Raw genomic sequence first — 20,563 nt, forward strand, 5'->3', positions numbered from 1 at the left:
TAGTGCATGAAGTTATGACTACCTGGAGATTGTTAATGTGCTCCTCAATTTAAGCACAAAGGTATTTCTGCTTCCAAGTGGAATGCATCCACTGTAGCCAGTGATTAAGCTCACAATCTCATGCTCAGCAGCATTACAACACCATAGCCACTACGGTGGGCATTAAGGCAACACAGAAATAGTGATACCATTAACAGTAGTGTCAAGTTCTGTCAACTGTCCATATTCATGTTACACTTTAATTTGAATGCTATGCATCAAACACACAACAAAGTGGCAAATTTGGGAACTCTGAAATCATTCTGCACTCAACACCTATTGATACAATGCAAAAGAAATTCCACGACATACCTGTAGGTTAAGTTAAATCCACTCATATTATATACAGCGTCACTGTAAAAATGAACAAAGGCACTCCCAGAATGCGTGACGATTTCTGGAAGCTTTGTAGAGCTTCCTTTTGACAAGAGGAGGCCACTGAAAACAATAAAAGAAAAGAAAAATTGCAAGTCATTTGCCATCACAAAAATTCCAACTTCCAAATTGATAAAAGATGTGAAATGTGCGCCGTGTTATAAATGCACGCACATGCCACTTGAGTCTTGGGATCATTTTCCCCACAGGGAAGAGCTTAAAGTAGAGATTTTAAACACCAAGGCCACTGAAAAAGTTCCCTTTTTCTAGAGCTTGGTTTCTAAATGACAGTGTTATACTCGAGGTTTAAAGCAGTGAAAGCGTACCTAATATTTCTCTTTCATTACCATGGTGCTCCCTCACACAATGATCCAAAAAAGCAAGAATCTTGCAAAGACAAGGATTTTTTCAATATTTCACCTCCAGAAATCATGTTCAGCTGTCAGCAAAATGCAATTAATTCACAGCAACATGACCCTTTTCATTTCTATAAATGTTTGCAGAAAATAGTTGTCTTCAAAAGCAGGTTTTGGGAAAGGTTCGGGAGCGGGGCTGGTTGCCAGAAGTAGTCTCGCAGAGTTGGATCACACAATGTAACTAATATCGTCCTTGCCGTCTCCTTCCAGTCTTGCTCTTGGCTTCAGCTGTTTCAAAATTTCAAGTAGGCTTTTCTCGGGACTTCTTCAAGAAGAAAACCCATTTCAATTAACAACGACTGGTAGTGCAAAGCTGCCTGTCATTCACAAAGTACTCCAAGCTATTAACTGGACTCATACCCATCACCATGCTCATCACCAATGTCCACACTTCCTCTAAAAGGAAACTAATCTACGAGATCCATTCCTTTCTTATGATATCTGATGAAAAGCAGGCTAGTTTGGTACCACACTGCACAGGCTCCAAGGTTCTTGCAGCATGAGCATGCAAGTCAGCATGCCCAAGCTGGAAGAATTTTTTATTTTTTTCAGCGCCATTGGTCTCTGTCAGGGTTACTATATGCCCGTAGCTGGCATGCATGCGAGGAGAATGAATTAGAGACAAGGTGTTGTTTCAACACAAAAAGTATAATGAAGAACAGGCACTTGGACACTATACATACCGGTTGTTTCAGCGAGCACTTTCAAAATTTTTTAAATGTGTGGCAGATAGCACAGTTCTAGTTCATGAGCTAGTCTACTTGAAGAGGTGGATACTACTTGCACAAAAAATTGAAATGTATAATCAATAACAAAAATTCACGAATTAACATTTAAACTAATTACCTTATGGCCCATATTGCAATTTCCAAATTCTAGCCGTAGAGTTCACAAAGCATATCCACTTGGAACAATTTCTCAGCATGACACCAGTTTCTAGATATTAATTCCCGAACTTTGCGGAGAAATGCATTGGCGTTCCAGTTACCCTCTTAATGAAACATCGTTTTATGCATTCAAGCACAAAAGTAACTGGAATGCCAACGCATTTCTCCGCAAAGTTCGGGAATTAATATCTCGAAACTGGTGTCATGCTGAGAAATAGTTCCAAGTGGATCACCTTTGTGAACTCCCCGGCTAGAATTTGTAAATTGCAATACAGGCCATTAGGTAACTAGTTAAAAACTTAAATTAGTGAATTTTCTTTATTTGTCAATTATGCATTCCAATTTTTTGTGCAAGCAGTGTCCGCCACTTTGAGTAGACCACCTCATGAACTACAGGTTTTCCCGCTCAGTTTAATCCAAACGCCATTGAAAATAATCCAGGTGCCAGCCAATTTAATCTGAGCCCCAGCATTCTTAATCCAGGTGCCACCACATTTAATCCCAGCGCCATCCGAATTAATCCGCGTGCCAACTCATTTAAGCCTTGCGCCAGCCATTTTAATCCAAGTGCCACACGTTTTAATCCCAGTGCCAGTCAATTTAATCCTGTTGGAAATTGATTGAGAAACAAACAATTCTTGCAGAAGAGGTCGTAACAGGCGTCATGAATGCTGTCTATTCATAGATGTGGTCACCATATTGGTGTCAGCACTATGGGAGCAAAGTTTCCACGCTACCGGTGTCATCATGGCTGCTTCAGAAACACTTCTGTGTGTTATACCGCTTGCTTATTTCCTCCTTTTCGAGTCGCATTTACGAGTGACAAGAGTGACCCACATAAGTGAGTCAGAATCGTGACGGATATTACGCAAACTGTGTTGCGATCATGACATGCGATTTCCTTCCCTATCGTCTTGCATATAGATCGACATCGTTCGCAAGGGTAAAAACTTGCTCACCATTACTCAGGCACTTGACATAATCACTAAGCGATTCAATATAGCTCACTAAGCTTGTGTATTGCATGCACTCTTATGCTTCCAACATGCATATCAAACGAGATGGTTCTGAGAATGTAACAGCTTATTCTTGAGTGACATGATTAGGTCACTAGTGACCTACTCGACGTCACCGCCGTCGCACATCTTCTAACCTGCCTACTAACATATCAAAGGAAATCGCTTTCATAGCTTAAAACCTTCTCCCTATCATTGTCTCAAGTGACGTGATCACTAGTGACTCTCTTGACGTCACCACGCTTCTCACGCATGCACTATCCTAAACTGCCAGCATGTATATCAAACGAAGTGGCTTATAAAGGGTAATAACCGGCTCACTATCACGCAGCCAGTGAGGTGATCACTAGTGACTCACATGATGTCATCATGGTTCTCACCCAACCGTGCACTTCGTTTGATAAGCATGCGGGCAGTTTAGGATAGTGCATGCGTGAGAAGCGTGGTGGCGTCATGAGAGTCACTAGTGATCACGTCACTTGATACAATGATAGGGAGAAGGTTTTAAGCTATGAAAGCGATTTCCTTTGATATGTTAGTAGGCAGGTTAGAAGATGCGCGACAGCGGTGACGTCGAGTAGGTCACTAGTGACCTAATCATGTCACTCAAGAATAAGCTGTTACATTCTCAGAACCATCTCGTTTGATATGCATGTTGGAAGCATAAGAGTGTATGCAATACACAAGCTTAGTGAACTATATTGAATCGCTTAGTGATTATGTCAAGTGCCTGAGTAATGGTGAGCAAGTTTTTACCCTTGCGAACGATGTCGATCTATATGCAAGACGATAGGGAAGGAAATCGCATGTCATGATCGCAACCCAATTTGCGTAATATCCGTCACGATTCTAACTCACTTATGTGGGTCACTCTTGTCACTCGGAAATGCGACTCGAAAAGGAGGAAATAAGCAAGCGGTATAACACACAGAAGTGTTTCTGAAGCAGCCATGATGACACCGGTAGCGTGGAAACTTTGCTCCCATAGTGCTGACACCAATATGGTGACCACATCAATGAATAGACAGCATTCATGACGCCTGTTACGACCTCTTCTGCAAGAATTATTTGTTTCTCAATCAATTTCCAACAGGATTAAATTGACTGGCACTTGGATTGAAATGGCTGGCACGAGGATTAAATGAGTTGGTACGTGGATTAATTCGGATGGTGCTGGGATTTAATGTGGTGGCGCCTGGATTAAATTATTGGCACTTGGATTACAAATGCTGGCGCTCAGATTAAATTGGCTGGCACCTGGATTATTTTCAATGGCGTTTGGATTAAACTGAGCGGGAAAACCTGTATATTTGTGCTATCTGCCACAGGCAACCTCTAAGAATTTTTTTAAGTGTTCGCTGAAACACCCTGTACACAAAAACTGGGACATAAGTGCAAAGGATTCCAAACGTAACCAAAACAGAGTAGTCTTATAGGTCGTGCCAGGGTACAGGCTGGGAACTTGCTGTGCTGGCGGTTTTCTATAGGGCACAGCTGTCACTGGCCTGGAACGGAGATGTCTGATGAGGAATGGAGCAGAAGACTGGAGCAGGAATGAAGGATGGCAACAGGCTTGGAAGACAGCAACAGGCTTAACAGAGGACTAGCTGTCGTCTGCTCTGATGTTACGCTGCTGGTGACACTCTGAGGCACTTGCTGCCCTGTAGACGAGCAGTCAGTCTAGAACAGGAAAGTCCATAGAACTTGGCGCATAGCTGCAGGTTCGGAAGTGCATGTGGGCCTGGTCATACCCACCCGGTTCTGCGGTATTCGATCAAGGTTGCTCGAGTGCTGTTCGCTCGAGCTCTTACAAGTGACCTTGCTTTTATTTCTTGCACTGCACAAATCTTTTATGCTTCAGCTTTGTAGTCATCTTGTGCTCAACTGCTCCACTGTCTGCTTTTCTTCCCATTCTGCCATGTACTTCATCAGCCTCCAAATTCTTGCTCATGAGTGCGCGTAAGTGGTTCATGGTAACATGCGAGGCCAAACCATGTTTACTGTGGTTAGCAGGCAGCTCGTGACATCTTGGCACTGTCGAGATCAAGATTAAGATCTAAGTTTAAGACCTAAATCTTGTGTTAGTACCCCTTCAAGGGGTTGAGAATCTTACACTTTGCAACCAAGCAGCAAATGTCTAGTGCTCCTGTAACACTGAACATATGCTGCTGTGCGTATTAACCACATTTTGAATCCTGTAAACACCTGGTGTTACAGCAACCACAAATCACTGCAACAAAACAAGGTTTAAAATTGCAACTTAGCAACTATGGTCAACATATAAAGTGCTTTCCAACTGAATAAGACAACACCCCTGTACAAAAGGTTGCAAAACATTGAATAGAAAGACTTCCTTGAGATTCCTATGCTCTTAATTATGTCACAAAGACAAAACATTTCATGCCCACAAGCATGATTGTCCTGCACTTCACAGGCGGTCATCAGGACAGAAGCTGTGCAGAGCATCGCAGCAGCCACCATCAAGGCAGTGAAGGAAGCATGCAAAGTGACAATTATAACAAGCTTGGATAAAGAAAATTAGGCTTTACAAATGAACCTACATTTTTTACTAGTTGGTAAAAATTGTTGAATGCCACACAAAAGGCAAACGCATTTCCTTTGATTACTCTTTGTGAAGATAACTTCGTGAATGAATTCCCTAAGAACATTTTCAATTGCGTTCACATGGGGGAACCTGTTTTCTGAATTAGGCAATATGCATGACCTGGAACAAATAAAAAGGGTACAAGTTTCAATCTACTGTTCCAATAGTTCTGCAGCCTCCAAAGGCTATAAAGAAACAGCTGAAAACGCAAGACAGTATGACTTACTTGTATAGCAGTCATACCCCTAGCAATTATTCTCTATAATGAGCAAAAATATTGCCACTTTTTGTTTTTGATTTTTTTTCAATGACAAATTTGTGCATAATGAATAATTACCAAAAGTTATTAACTGAAAATTTTAATATATTGAACTACTAGATATGTCTAGCAAATATTTACACATGGAGCATTTCATTAAATGCAGGTTCATCAGTGTGTTAGATGCAAGAAAAAAAAATATGGAGTTTTACGTGCTAAAACCAAGATGTGATTATGCCGCAGTGGGGGACTGCAGATTAATTTTCGCCATTTGGAGATCTTTAAAGTGCAGTCAATATAAATGTAAAATACAAACTGTTAACGTTGTGAATGATGCTCACCGTAAAGAAACATCAGACACAGCAAAAAAAATAAACACCACAGTGGATAAAAGACATTTCAGAGGTCATTCCAGGTTGTTCACATATCATTTCAACCCACAATAGATTAATAGAAAAGAGCAGATAATAGGGCTTTACCAGACACTTATTAAGGCTGAACTAATACAAACAAATAAATAAATTTAACAGTTACATCTGACCATGTTTGAAACCCACAACTAACCAAGACAGAAGTTCACACAAAGATGAAGGCTTGAAGTGATTAACAGTGGTAGAACAAGGAATGTTGCAGAAGCAAACATTTCAATAAGGAGACTTGTATTCGCCAGGGCAACTGCTTGCCCTGATTAACCAGAAGTACTAGTAAACAGCACAGCAAAGTCCATTTTCCCGCATAACTTGTGATGCCCACCTTCCGATACCCACAAGGACTACCACCCCCACAAGTTGCTAGAGGCCATTTTGCCACTGTTACCTTGCATGCAAGCAAAAGTAAATCCCAATAAAAACTATCTATAGGCAATATTATACTGCTATTTAGTAAGACTGTGCCAAGTGTAGCTCATTGTGGGCAGCCAGCTAGCCTGCCTGTATGCGAATTTTCAATGTTCCATCTGCTTGCATATTGATGGTAGCTATCCATGGAAGTTCACTGCTAACTATGCAAGTACGAAATCTAAGTGATTCTTACCGCCAGCGTTACAGAAACAACGCCAGCTTAGCTCCAGAGAGCACCTAACACAGAAAACATGGCTAGCAAGTGACATTTGGTCAGCCAGAGTACCTTAACACCATGCATTCTCATGGCAATACTCCCATAACCCAGTCCATGGCTACCCCAATCTCAGAATTAAAAAAAAAACTGCTACAAAGATTGGTTTCCAAACAAGTTAAACTGTTTACATATTAGCAATATCATAAGAAGCCAACAAACACTGACACCAGTGTTTGACACCAGTGGTGTCAGTGTTTGTTGGCTTCTTATGATATGACTAATAAAAATCGGGACCCTCGGTTAACCCCCTTTCTTCTCGTTTATTACATATTAGCAAGTCATTCATGCACAGCATTCATCTAAAAATCAAGTAGGCATCATTCCTCTCCCTTATTTGATGAATTGAAAGTGCAACGTATCTAAAATAATGATAATAACAAACACATTTTAAAAATACATCCAAGAATGGCCACCAAATGGTGCACATTGTGTAAACGGCTACCACTGGCATTTTGCTTCCATAAAGACACTGCATAATTATTAATCTACCCAAATACAAATGACAATCTACTTACATGCTCCACATTAGAAGTCCTGCACTAAAACACACATCACAAAAGTTTGAGACAATTTCAATGTCTTTTTCTCTTCTTGTACTTGTTTATTTTTCATGTACTTTCTCACGACTGAACAAGGGTGGCTGTAACTACAGCCCTACTGATTAAGGAATCACTCAGTGCAAGGAAAGTAAGTGAGGTTTTTATGAACAGGGAGATGAGACTTCACTGCAAGAACTTGATGCTCCATACAGAAGATGCACCAGATTTTAAAACGGAACAGGTGATGATTGCTGCTTGCCTGTATGCTGCCACCATGGGAGCAAACATGGAGTCGCCATCATACACATACAGATGGTCCCAGCCACACTCAGTCTCAAAATGTGTAAACTCAAACCTAATAGTGGCATTATGGATGCCGCTTTCAATGAGCCATGTACACTTCATATCCTTGCTGTAGTTTCCTATCCCATTGGTAATTACACCATTTGGCTCTGTCACTCTGAAAGACAAAGAAAGAATTATTTTAATGCTATGCTCCTTCAACAGTCAAAACATAGGAAAGCTTGATTGAATCTGAACTTCTAAAGACAGATTATAGTAAACAATATGTCGTTAGGTCTTGATCTGCATGATACACACCCATGATTAAGAAAATAACCACTCCTGAAGAAAGCAAAGAAATTAATAGGATACACCACATGTGCAAAACAACAGGTGAATCTGTGACTCCTGCACCAGCAGGACATTGTGAGCACCTTGCTCTACAATGAAGCAACAGCCATGTGTGACATAATTTCAGTGCGTTTCTGTTGCAGCATCACCCCATGTGTGTTCCTGCTATCAACTTGTTTGAAAATTTTTTTAAAAGACACACCAGTACTTAATATCTGCCCTCCACTGCCTGTTTCCTGTATAGGTTTGTTGAGAATCCTATAATTTTGTTTCCCATTTCTCCCCTGCTACCTCTCTGTCGTATTACTTTTGCAAAATAATTTGCTTGCCAATTCTGCCACTACCGCTTAGCAAGATATTTCTTCTGATCTTCCTGCTTTTATGGGTATAATTGGATTGTGGCCCATGCAGCCAATGCGAAAGTCTGAAATTTACAAACATTTTTATAATCATTCTACTTCTACCTGCTTTGCATGTTTTCTTCCACTCTCGCATGGCACACTTTGCTGTTTGCAAAATAAACTGTCACTTTGCGAGTGCTTGTTTTGTCTTTTTATCATTCTGTTACATCGCCACTCCCTTCAAGAGATGTCTTCACATATGCCCCTGGAACTAGAAGTGAATTTCCCAAACATTCTAGGCATCAAATTACTCCAGGAGTGGCAAATATTGCAAAAGGAAGTTTATTTGAAGCTGGATGTGTGCACAATGTAAAAGAAGCTGAGTCTCACAATGGAATCAAAGTGACTGCAATATGTTTCCCCCAGACATGCTTAAAACCTTCATCCAAGACCATCAAGCTGATGTAGGAACATATAATCAGCACACCTACATCAATTAATATCCTTTGTGTTCAAGCCATCTTAATGCATTGTTAATGCAACTATTGACTTCCGATCAGGCAATATCATTAAATGCAAACATGAAACAATGGTAGCTGTACACCAGCAGCAATCTGATAGCGGGTATGACAAGCCAACCAATGGGGAAATGGTTGTGTGACAATGGGGGGAAAAAAGGAGTACCCAAGGAGCTCAAAAGTGACCAAGCAATTAAAACAAGAGGTAATCACAGAGCAATTTGTTAAATTTGTTGATGCTTGGTTTGTGTTATTTACTTTCAATATAACGGCATACTGCTTTTGACTGCACGATTATGTTTTGCCAAGACCAGGGGAAAGGGGGAGGGGGGTATTCTGTAAGTGTCCACCTAGTGAACATGTCCATTTCGTCGGCTGATGAAGTTCTAATTGGCTGAGGTACGTGTGAGAAGGATACAGGTGCACCCAGCCAACCAGCACTTTAGCAGCAGATGAAGTGAACACTTACAGAATAACACCCCCCCCCCCCCCACTCCCATCCAGGACTACTGAAGCAGTAGTAACATGCATAAAACAATGCTTGCAAGATGAGAGCACAACAGAGCACACAAGTGCAACTCATGCATAGCAAATGCTCCCTGCACTGTAATGGGCTTCCCACTCGACTGACAGACAGGCATACCTCTGCTAGAGACACTTCTGCCAGCATAGGGTTTGAAGTGTAGGGTGCCTATAACAACCTCTCTTACCATCTTTAAAAAATAAAAAAACACTGGAAGCAGCAATAACAATGCAGCCAAAAGCTATTCAAATTATTCTTGCATGTTAAAGTGGTGCATTCTCCTGCAACATATTATCGTTAGCAAGACAATTAAAACGGGCCCAACATTGGTTTCTTCACTCCTGCCTTAAAAACTAAATGTGGTGCCTGTTCCCCAAAATATCAGGAATGATCCAAGGCCAAAACTTCACAAATGTTCCAGAGGTGCCCCCCCCCCCCCCAAAAAAAAAATATATCCTTGATGCAGCTGTAGCTACATAATGGCAAAAACAATCACATTGCCGCAACTTTTGCACCATAAAAGAACAATTTTTCTTTTTGCACATGCAGTAAAAAATGTTATAACGCCATGAAAGGGGCTAATACTGATGGTTATCGAGTCTTTACAAACATCCTAGAATTATAAGTTACACCCCAAAGCTTCCAAAGGCATTGCACCATTTAACAGAGGACGTGTTGTGCTGCGTCTGGTTTTGATTCCTGTGGCTGATAATGAGTCTTTAGTTAGCTAAACTTTATCAGCACTATTTTGAGCAATGCAATCAACTAAAACGCGATAAAAACCACCATAGAAGCCAACAATATATTTCGCCCAGCAATAAACGTGCACGACGGCTCACAATTCGCAAGAAACATACTGAGCTAATTTGCAAATGAAAGCAGCGCCTACAAAGGAAGGGATCGGGTCGCACCCGATCGCTGCAGGCCTACGACCACAGAAACAACGTCATTTATTCTCACTTCAGTAAGTGCGTGTTCTGTTTATCGCATTACTACTCCAAACGTTATATTTCAATTTTACACATGCTGCTTAGAGAGCTCAACTTTTAGCATGACGGATGCTCACAAGCGCAGATCCGTTAGCATCACTCGCAGCATCCGACCGCCACCTGTTACTCGTCTCCACTGCAGTATAGGGGCTGTCAGTGGACACAAAGCTCCGACCTGCACGTGAGCCACTCAGTGCAGATCGCAGATTTGGGATTACAATCAATTTGCCGCGGGCGAAACTGTGCGATGTCAGAACACACAACAGAAACGGTTGTACTAGGTTAAGTTCTAGCTGTCTCGCCAGCCCACCACACCCCGTTTTGGCTGAGAGAGCGCTCTTGTTTAACACTTAACTCGAAACTTGCGCTGGCTATGTCAACGCCACGCGTACGAGCATTAAAAGCAATGCTTTGGAAGCGACTTGAAAACACCAGAAAAGAGGGCATCGGCCAAGACCACCACGAAGGCATGGCGCACGGACGACGCTTCGCACAGCACCCGGCGGTTTCCTCGTGACGGATTACCGCTTGACAGCAGCACTGCGCAAATGAACGAGCAGAAATATCGTTTTACCTCACTCGACCACCACACCGTTGACACCCAGGACCCTGCCAGCCAGGGTAACATAAACAACGTCCGTCCCCCGTGCAGTTCCCGTGCCAGCACTCAGTATCACCGCATAACGTCCTTTGGGCGTCGGAAAGCTGCCATGCGCACAGTAAAAGCACGAAGAGTATCATCAGCCAGCATCGTGGATCGAATAGATGTAGCCGTTTTCTTCTAGACTTCTTTCTAACCATACAAAAGCAGATAACAAATTCCATCATCGGAGTGCCATGTCCTCGGATATTTGGGCGGACGTCAGAAAGCACCGCCAGGGTCGCCGTTGTCGTCTGCATCAGTAGGGGTAGTTTTGGGGGCTTAAAAATTATGATTTCGCTCATTTAGCTGCAAGTTCTTAGACATTGAACGAATAAAACTTATACCGAACTAAATGTGTGCGCTGATGGCTGCTTGATACAAAATTCAATGGCGTAATTTCTAGAGTGGCGCCATTTTTAAAGAAAGCAGCAGTTGATGGTCGTTTTTGCCTCAAAACATGGCTCGTACTCACGAGGGGGATTGGCCAAGCTGGATTAATTGCAAAGTACACTCAACAAAATACCAACACTGGTAAAGGCAAACATACAAAACGAAGCATTAGGCAACTAAATGATTAGAACAACAAAGTTAGAGGGGAAAAAAGTGTTCAACAACATTTAAAGAAAAAAATCACCAGCTGCACACTTGCAGCTGATGGTGCAAGTTTGCTACAAAAAGTAACGTTTACGATCGCGGAGCAAATATCTTTCAGAGAATGCTCATTGCAGTTAGCATCACTAAAATATCCATCATGATAACATCTGCAGACCCGTCGTGGTTGCTTAGTGGCTGTAGTGTTGGGCTGCTAAGCACAAGGTCGCGGGATCGAATCCCGGCCACGGCGGCCGCATTTCGATGGGGGCGAAAAACACCCGTGTACTTAGATCTATGTGCAAGTTAGTCGAAATTTCCGAAGTCCCCCACTACGGCGTGCCTCATAATGAAGATGCGGTTTTGGCACGTACAACTCCATAATTTAACTTAATATCTGCAGGGACACTGCATGGGCAAATATCTCATAATTCTTCAATGTGCGCAGACACAGGCAGATTGTACTTTATTTCTTTTACTTCTTCTTTTCTTTAAAGTAATTACTGATGTACAGCATACACTCTAAGAACAGTTTACACCCTTTGGCTTGCCCCTTCTGCCACACAAAAATAATCGTCATCTGCCTTGATGCGTTTCCTTTCTTTAACGCTGCGAGCCCGGAACTTTCCAGTAACGAACGGCACGCGCGTTATCAGCATAGAACAGTTTACACCCTTTGGAGTGCCCCTTCTGATAACGCGCGTGCCGTTCGTCACTGGAAAGTTCCGGGCTTGCAGCGATAAAGAAAGGAAACGCATCAAGGCAGATGACGATTATTTTTGTGTGGCAGAAGGGGCAAGCCAAAGGGTGTAAACTGTTCTTAGAGTGTAGATAATTGGTACAAGCAGAGGAGATGTGCATATAAGTACTCCATGATGGTACGAGGGAGGTGATTGAGGAATCGGGGGGAATGCTGGCGAAAATATTGGTGGGCCGGCCCACTACCGCTTCTGTGCACTGCGCACACACACTCTAAAAAAGTTTACTCCCTTTAATAACCGTCATCTGCCTTGCTTGCGTTTCCTCTCTTGAAAACTCGGCCTTTGGGTCGTACGACCCAAACTCGGCCCTTTGGGTCGTATATCTTGCCACACAACGATAAACGTCATCTGTCTTGATGCGTTTCCTTTCTTTAACGCTGCGAGCCCGGTACTTTCCAGTAACGAACGGCATGCGCGTTATCAGCATGATAGCATTCCGACAGGAAAGTAGCGGGCGCGGCGTTTTCAAGAAAGGAAACGCATCAAGGCAGATAACGATTATTGTTGTGTGGCAGAAGGGGCACTCCAAAGGGTGTAACTTTGCCTAAGAGTGTAGGAAGTACCGGGCTCGCAGCGTTAAAGAAAGAAATGCGGGCAAGTCAGATGACGATTATTGTTTAGGGACAAAATACAATCTAATGGGCGTAAACTTTTTTTAGAGTGCACTCTAAACACAGTAGCACCCTTTAGGGTGTATATTTGCCACACAACACTTGCAAAAAATTACCCCCTTTTGGGGGCTTATCCTGTCACACAACAATATAATCGTCATCTGTCTTGGTCACATTTCCTTTCTTTAACGCTGCGAGCCCGGTACATCCAAGTTACGAACGGCATGGGCGTTATCAGCATGACATAGCATTCTCTACAGGAAAGTAACAAGCGCAGCGTTTTCAAGAAAGGAAACGCAAGCAAGACGGATGATTATCCACTCTAAAAACAGTTGAACCCTTTGGGGTGTATATTTGCCATACAACAATAATCATTATCTGTCTTGCCAGCATTTCCTTTCTGGAAAACGCTGCGCTCGTTACCTTCCTGCCGAGAATGCCCTGTCATGTCATGAAGTACCGGGTTCGCAGCGTTAAAGAAAGGAAATGCGGGCAAGACAGATTACGATTACTGTTGTGTGGCAAAAAAATACACCCCAAAGGGTGTACATTTGTTTAAGAGTGTCGTTGTGAGGCCAATATAAACCTCAAAGGGTGCAACTTTTTAGAGTGCACTCTTAAATTGTTTACACCCTTTGGAGCGTATCTCAATAAAGTTGTTTACACTCTTAGAAAATGTTACACCCTTTGGGGCTTGTCCCACAACTACGCTCTAAAAAAAGTTTGCACCCTTTGGGGTGTATATCTGCCACACAACGATAATCGTCATCTGCCTTGCTTGCGTTTTCTTTCTTGAAAACGCTGCGCTCGCTACTTTCCTGTCGAGAATGCTGTGTCAAGCTGATAACGCGCAAGCCGTTCGTGACTAGGAAGTACCGGGCTCGCACCGTTAAAGAAAGTAAATGCGGACAAGACAGACGACGGTATTTGTTTGGGGACAAAATACAACCCAAAACCCAACCCAGTCGTCGTTTTTATACCTTCTTGTGTCCTTGTCTTGTATTGCGCTGTAACGAACCACTATGAATCCCAACCAACTGGCCCAACTTGCCGTTTTGATACAACCCAAAAGGTGTAAACTTTTTTTTAGAGTGTGTTGTGCGACAAGATAAGCCCCAAATGATGTATATTTTTTTAAGAGTTCACAACAATAATCGCCATCTCCTTCGCTTGCGTTTCCTTCCTTGAAAACTCAGCGCTGGCTAGGCTACTTCACTCTTAAAAAAATTACACCCTTTGGGGCTTATCTGGTCCCAAAACAATAATCGTCATTTGTCTTGCCCGCGTTTCCTTTCTATAACGCTGCGAGCCCGGTACTTCCCAGTCAGGAACGAATTGCGCGTTATCAGTGTGACACAGCATTCTCGACAGGAAAGTAGCGAGCGTCGAGTTTTCAAGAAAGGAAACGCAAGCAAGGCAGGGCCGGTATATTGTAGCGATGCCTTTTCCGATTCTATGCTTTTTCAGGCTTTTCGCGCTTGGCCAGTGGTCAGAGCGACGGTCTGCCCACATTATCAACGGGATCAGGCGGCCGTGTGTGGTGGATGATAAGAATAGCATAGAATAAGGCATAAGGCATCGCTACAAAATAGCGGCCCAGATGACGATTATCGTTGTGGGACAAGATAAGCCTCAAAGGCTGTAAACTTTTTAAGAGTGTACACTCTTTAAAAAACTTTACACCCTTTGTCGCTTACACTCTTAAAACAGTTGCACCCTTTGGGGCTTGTCCCACAGCAATGATTGTTATCTGCCTTGCTTGAGCTTCCAGTCTTGAAAATCCTTTCACGCGCTGATAAAGCGACGATAGTGACTATAACGCGGCATGGACATTAGCGAAGTGCTGGCGTGACCATTGTCACAGAGAAAGGTGAGCTAATCTTCCAATAAGATAAAATTTTGCTTACTCACCGATGGTTAAGGCTGTTTCAGACTACACGCTTTATCATACGCATTGGGAAGTTGTCTTCGTGAACTGCGCATTCCCGATGTATTTCGCTGCCGTTTGTCTAGATGCGGAGTCATGCAGGCGCTTTTCGACTGCTGATGCGAAAGACGACGCGCTGACTGCTCTGATTGGCTACAGCCCAGCCAGCCAAATGCAGCACACGACGTCATAGCCTATGCCCGGCACTACACTCGTCTACAGAAGCCTGAACGATGTGTAACTAAAAAAAATTGCCCTGTTAATCGTCATCTGCCTTGCCTGCGGTTCCTTTCATAAGATCAAATAGCGCTCGCTACTTTCCTTTCGAGAATGCTACGTCACGCTGATAACGCGCATGCCCTTCGTGACTTGGAGGTATACCGGGCTCGCAGCGCATAAGTAAATACGGGCAAGACATGACGATTATCGTTGTGGGACAAGGCCCAAAGGGTGCAAACTCTTTAAAGAGTGTAGCTTCTGAACTCTGTAACAGTTCCGCAGCTCAAGCGTACATATCTTGCGTAATTATTAAACTGACTTCACAGAAGTAAGGAATATTGCTGCACAATTCCCAAGCAGCATATAAAGGCGTGTCCCAGCTAACTTCAGCCAAGGTTTAAACATATGCTGAAGCACTGTAGGAGCTAGTACGCACGCGACCAAATGCATGCTGCTTTTTGTCATCTGTCAACTTTCGATGAGAGAGGTGTAGAGTATTCTAGCAAGCATCTCATTAGTAGAGTCTATCTTCCCACTGTCTTATTAAATGTATTTTTTTTTTTTGTCGTAAGGAAAGCCCGCAAGATATATGATTTTTAAAAAAGCACGTGACTTATCAGTGCTCCTAAACGTGTCGTGTATGAAAAAAAGCTCATTTAGCTTGGTACATGTGCTGCCGCTTAAAAAGTGACAGGACAGTCTGCATCACTACCGTAAATCGTGCGGCCAACACCTGCGCCTGGGTCAGATTGGACTGCACTGATAGGCGCAGTGGAAGCTGCACTTCCACGCGTTATATGACCGTGCTGACATAGCTTTACCATAGTTTCATACAATGGGCTTTACCGTGTGTACCGGTGCTTCACATTGATGGTCTGTACAGTGCACGCTTCCGGACGCAATCATTAAGGCAATCGCCATGTTTCCCAATTTCAAATGAATGATTTTCTGCAGATTTCGAATTCACCCTTCTTTTTCGACTACGACATTATTCGAACTGATTTTGCATGCCCCGAAGAGTTTGGATTAGCGTAAGTCGACTGTGCTAGTTTTCTGGTTCCAGTGCCGCATGCTTATTTGACGATATTTACGACATCGATATTTACAGCATCAAAAGACACACGCTTATGAGTTTGGGCGTTGCTGTCGACAAGGCAACATCAGCCTATGTATAGGCGCGGAATTTTAACTGTGCCGATTTGGCATCAAGCAGGCGCCTTGGGGTGACAGGAAAAGTGGTTAAACAAAATGTCGTACGCATAGCACAGATTCTGTGAAGAAGTGGTACGGGGAAGAACTCCGTATTATTTCTACATTTCAATCAAGCATCACAATTGATTTCCCCTATTCTTTTCTCCGACTTCATTATCTGCTACTTCGTATGGTAGCGACTTAAAAAACACACAGCAACAACATCGAGCCCCTCGGACACGCCCATTCTCGCTCGTAACTGGGTGCAGTGCAGCGAAGGCTTGGGCTCGTGTCGGCCAATAGGTAGCGATCGCCGGCTGCGTGCTGCAAGGCGCATCGCCCACTGTGCGCTGATAATCCTTCCTTGAAGCTGCCGTTCCGTTGGCGTCGCACGAAGGAAGAAGGGCGCGAGTCAGGGGGTGAATCGGCAAAACTGCGTCCGTCGAAGCAGCCTACTGTGAGGATTCCTTCAAGGAGCGGCACGCCACCGAAAGGCTGCTAACAGAATTATATCCGGAAACGGCCCGGTAGGCCGAATCACCGTGCGCTGCCCCCGCGTATGCTGCGCAGGAGAGACCAGAGAGGGGTACGCTCAGCGAACGATCAGCAAGCGGCACACATATACAAAAGCATGACGGCATTCTCGTTGGAGGTAACCGTGCCTTTCCGTTTCCTCCTGCACGAAAATACAACTTGGCCAAGGGTAAAAAAAAATAGTAATGCTAATAAAGAGGGCGCGAACGAAAGGCAAACCGGGTCCCTCGACGTCGCGCACCGCAGTCGCGCGCGGCACCGGGAAGAGCCCGGTCGGGCTGGAAAACGGAGTAGCGCGTTGCCGTCACCGGAGCATGCGGTAGGTGGCGGCTTTTCCGGAAAACCTGCACGGAACGGCCTGGCGTCGGCCCGTCATCGCCCCAAGCGCGTCGGGCGGAATGCGGAGGAGGAACCGCGCACTCCCACGCATGACGTCTAACACGGGGCTTCTGCTCAGAGGCCACATCCTGTGATTTTGCTTTGCAAGATTCGATGGCTTCCTGTATATGCTTTGACATCACATCTTGGGGTTACATTCTGTAACATCAAGCTGCAGTAATGCGGTCGAGAGCGCCATGTGTGGGGGAAGGGAGAGGATACCCTGTGAAATGCCCACTCGGAGATATTAAAGCTACCCCATTTCTTGACGAGAAAGTGAAGAAAGCAAAATCGCAGGGCTGCAAGAAGCATTTAAACTACCTGCCTAAACTGCTAGTTTAGGTGTAGGTTAGAAGTAAGAGTTAACGCGGAATAGCTCAGTAACAAACGGCTTGCAGATGACGTAGCCTTGTTCCACAACTCTGGGTGTGACTTACAACTAATTGAAGACCTCAATCGGCAGAGTCAGAGCGAATATTAGTATGCAAAAAAAAATAATGTCCAGCAACCTGCAAGGTAACATGAGTTCGTGATTGGTAATCGGATGTTTTAAGTAGTGAAAGAGCATATGTAGGTTATTTTACTTAGGCCAAATAGTGACCGGTCACCCGAATCTCGAGAAGGAAATTCTCAGAATAAAAATGGGTTGGAGCAAAACGAACCATATAATCACTATATTTTACCAGTGCTACACTAACTTAAGCTTACACGGGTGTCACAGAAGCATTTTCGATCGCAATGAAGCCTGGTCAGGATCGACTTTCTCCACCGTGATTGGCCCTTTTCCGCAGCTTGTGCAAAGGAGCCAATCACAATCGATCAATTTCATCCGGATCGGGCTCGATCACTATTGAAAGTGTCTCGTGTGACACGTACGGGCATAAGACACCGGTGTAGGGAATGGAGCGGTCGTAGTTGTCGGGAGGAGCTTGGGGCGACAGGACTAGGCGAGCAGGATTTATTTACATTATTTACATCTTAGACAAGACATACATCGACAGTCTAGCGTGACTCCCAAAGGGTGCACGCGAGACGACGCATACAGCAAACAGCTTACGAGCATACAGCTCACTAGTACATTTCTAGCACGACAACGAGCACTCAACTCACTAGTACATCTCGAGCACGACAACGAGCACGCACTAGCAGCCGGCAATTGCTGCTTATAAGCACTCCACTCGACGTCATAGTTCGACGTCATTGAAGATGACCCGCCCTTTTGGAGGAGGCGGGCTCACATACACGTGTTGCACAGGTTTCAGTGCCGCACAGGTTTCAGTGGTCCGGAGCCGACGTCAGAGGGGCTTCGTAGAACTCTGGAGCCCGCAACGGCGACGAGGCTAGAGGTTGGCGGTTTCAGCACAAAGCCTGCTTCGTCGAACTCCTTCACTCGCAACGGCGACGAGGCTAGAGGTTGGCGGCGGCATTCCAAGATGAGGTTACCACCGCTGGCGTAACTGGCTGGCAAACTTGCACTGCAGCTGGCCGTTCTTAACACCGGGAGCTGGAGGTCAGCCCACAGAAGCAGTCGACGTAGTCAAGGGTTCGACGAAAATTCGTCTGGCTGCAGGTAGCATGATGAAGAAAGTGCTGCCACTGACCGAGTCAAAGCAAAACAAAAAGAAAAATGAAACAAAGAAATATGCAGGATCGAATGCACACTTTGGAATATATGTGAACCGATGCTTTCGTGAAGCGGCTAATGAGATGCTCTAAATTTGCCCATTCAATTTCTGCGTCTCTGGCGTAAAGGAAACTGGCGCGTGCGTATGTGCTTTCGCGCACCCGTGTTACGCAGAGTGGCAACTCATATTTTTTTGTCTTTCTTCATTTCTTCTCATTTATTAAGGTGAAATCCTTAGGTGTCTATGTTATGACGAAAAAATGGGCAACGCCGCGAAGAGTAAAATCACGTCGACATATGCTCGGATTGACGTCACATTTCTCAGGGAGGTTCCTATAAAGAAAGTAAATTAGGGGCTTTGAAACAAAAATTTCGTACATTTCGGTCTGGGTGGGAATCCACCCAGGCCTCCGTGGTGCTAGACGAGCACGCTTCCCTGAAGCCACGGCTGCTCCACAGTTCTGGTTTGCAAAGGGTGTGCCTAGCGCGTGCCCGATTGCAAACGTCACGTGGTCAGAGAGACGCGCTCGTGCCACTGTTCGCGCGTTCGTCGTCGTCTTCCACCGCTGGCTCCGATGCCGCTCATCATGCCAGCGTTCCCATACTTCCCCTCCATCTGCAAAGGCGCTGACGGCATTGGCCCACTACCAGCAGTTGCGGCGATTTCAGTGAGTGTTCTCGTGCGCTCAGATCGACAGTTGCGACGATTATTCATAAATGTATCTTAATCATGACGAAAAAGTGTGCCAAGTGTGCAGTCAGGCTACAAACGTGTAGCACTAGCTTAATTTTTAGATGTATCGCCAGATTTTTTGCCACTCCTTTGTCGACGCGGAAGCAGTATCCCGAATCAGACTCGCACGCGGCCACGGTGGTTGACCCCCAGGGCAAGATACTGAATGCAGCGTCTATCCAACACTCGACGGCGTCCGTCGCAGAGCAAGTCTCAGTGGCGCTGGCTCTGTGCGAACCCGGGCGCACCCAGAGCGTCACGGACTCCAGGTCGGCGGCGATGGCCTTTCTCGCCGGCTCGATCTCGGCCGAGGCTACGGCGGTGCTGAGGACCCGCAAGCCAGGCACGGCCCGTCACGTCATCACTTGGTTCCCGGCTCACATGGGCCGGAACGTCTCCCCCGGCTCGATCAACTCCAATGAGCTGGCCCACGACCAGGCGCGAGGTCTCGTCAACCGCGCCGGTCTGAGGGGCTCGGCTTCGCAGGGGACCGACCGAACTACGAACCCGCTGCTTACTTTCCACGACATCACTGCTCACTACCAGCTGGGACGCAGGCAGTTTCCGGCTCCTCACCCGAAGCTAGGCAGACCCCAGGCATCGGTGCTGAGAATGCTTCAGACGGGCTCCTTTCCGTCTCGATCCAAGCTGAGCCACTATATATACTCCGGGTGTGGATCCCCGCTGCCTCGACTGAGGCGAGGAACGGTCCACCTTGAACCAGACGCTGTGGCAATGTTCTGCGTTGCGTCATTCGCCTTTCAACAGGCAAGAAGACCGTGTGGGAAGAAGCCGTCAAGAGCGACGACCTTCAAGTCCAGCTTCGGGCTGTCCAAAGGGCCTGCGACGTACAGGGCTGAAGTTCACGGTCTTCCGCCCCCGTCGCGGTTGCGGCCCGCGACTACGTACGTAGTCCCTTAGGACCAAATAAAGTTTCTTGTCTGTCTGTCTGTCTGTCTGTCTGTCTGTCTGTCTGTCTGTCTGTCTGTCTGTCTGTCTGTCTGTCTGTCTGTCTGTCTGTCTGTCTGTCTGTCTGTCTGTCTGTCTGTCTGTCTGTCTGTCTGTCTGTCTGTCTGTCTGTCACTCCCCCGTTTG

The 20,563-nt window shown here is 45.1% G+C and overlaps 1 protein-coding gene across 2 annotated transcripts in view; it reads right to left on the reverse strand.

Moving 5' to 3' along the window:
• Window positions 1-20,563, reverse strand: part of dsd (attractin-like protein dsd) — a 180,799-nt gene that overhangs the window by 119,059 nt on the left and 41,177 nt on the right. The window contains exons 1-3 of one of the 2 annotated variants that reach the window (XM_050193007.2): window positions 10,831-11,111; window positions 7,512-7,712; window positions 352-477 (exon numbers count right to left, since the gene is read on the reverse strand). In XM_050193007.2, coding sequence (XP_050048964.1) covers window positions 352-477; window positions 7,512-7,712; window positions 10,831-11,084 — 581 coding nt within the window. In that variant the 5' untranslated portion in view covers window positions 11,085-11,111. Of the gene's footprint in view, window positions 1-351; window positions 478-7,511; window positions 7,713-10,830; window positions 11,112-20,563 lie in introns of those variants that run through there. The other variant, XM_072286089.1, reaches the window with a different exon arrangement.

This window comes from Dermacentor andersoni, chromosome 1, assembly GCF_023375885.2.
Source record: "Dermacentor andersoni chromosome 1, qqDerAnde1_hic_scaffold, whole genome shotgun sequence".
Lineage (NCBI taxonomy): Eukaryota > Metazoa > Arthropoda > Arachnida > Ixodida > Ixodidae > Dermacentor > Dermacentor andersoni.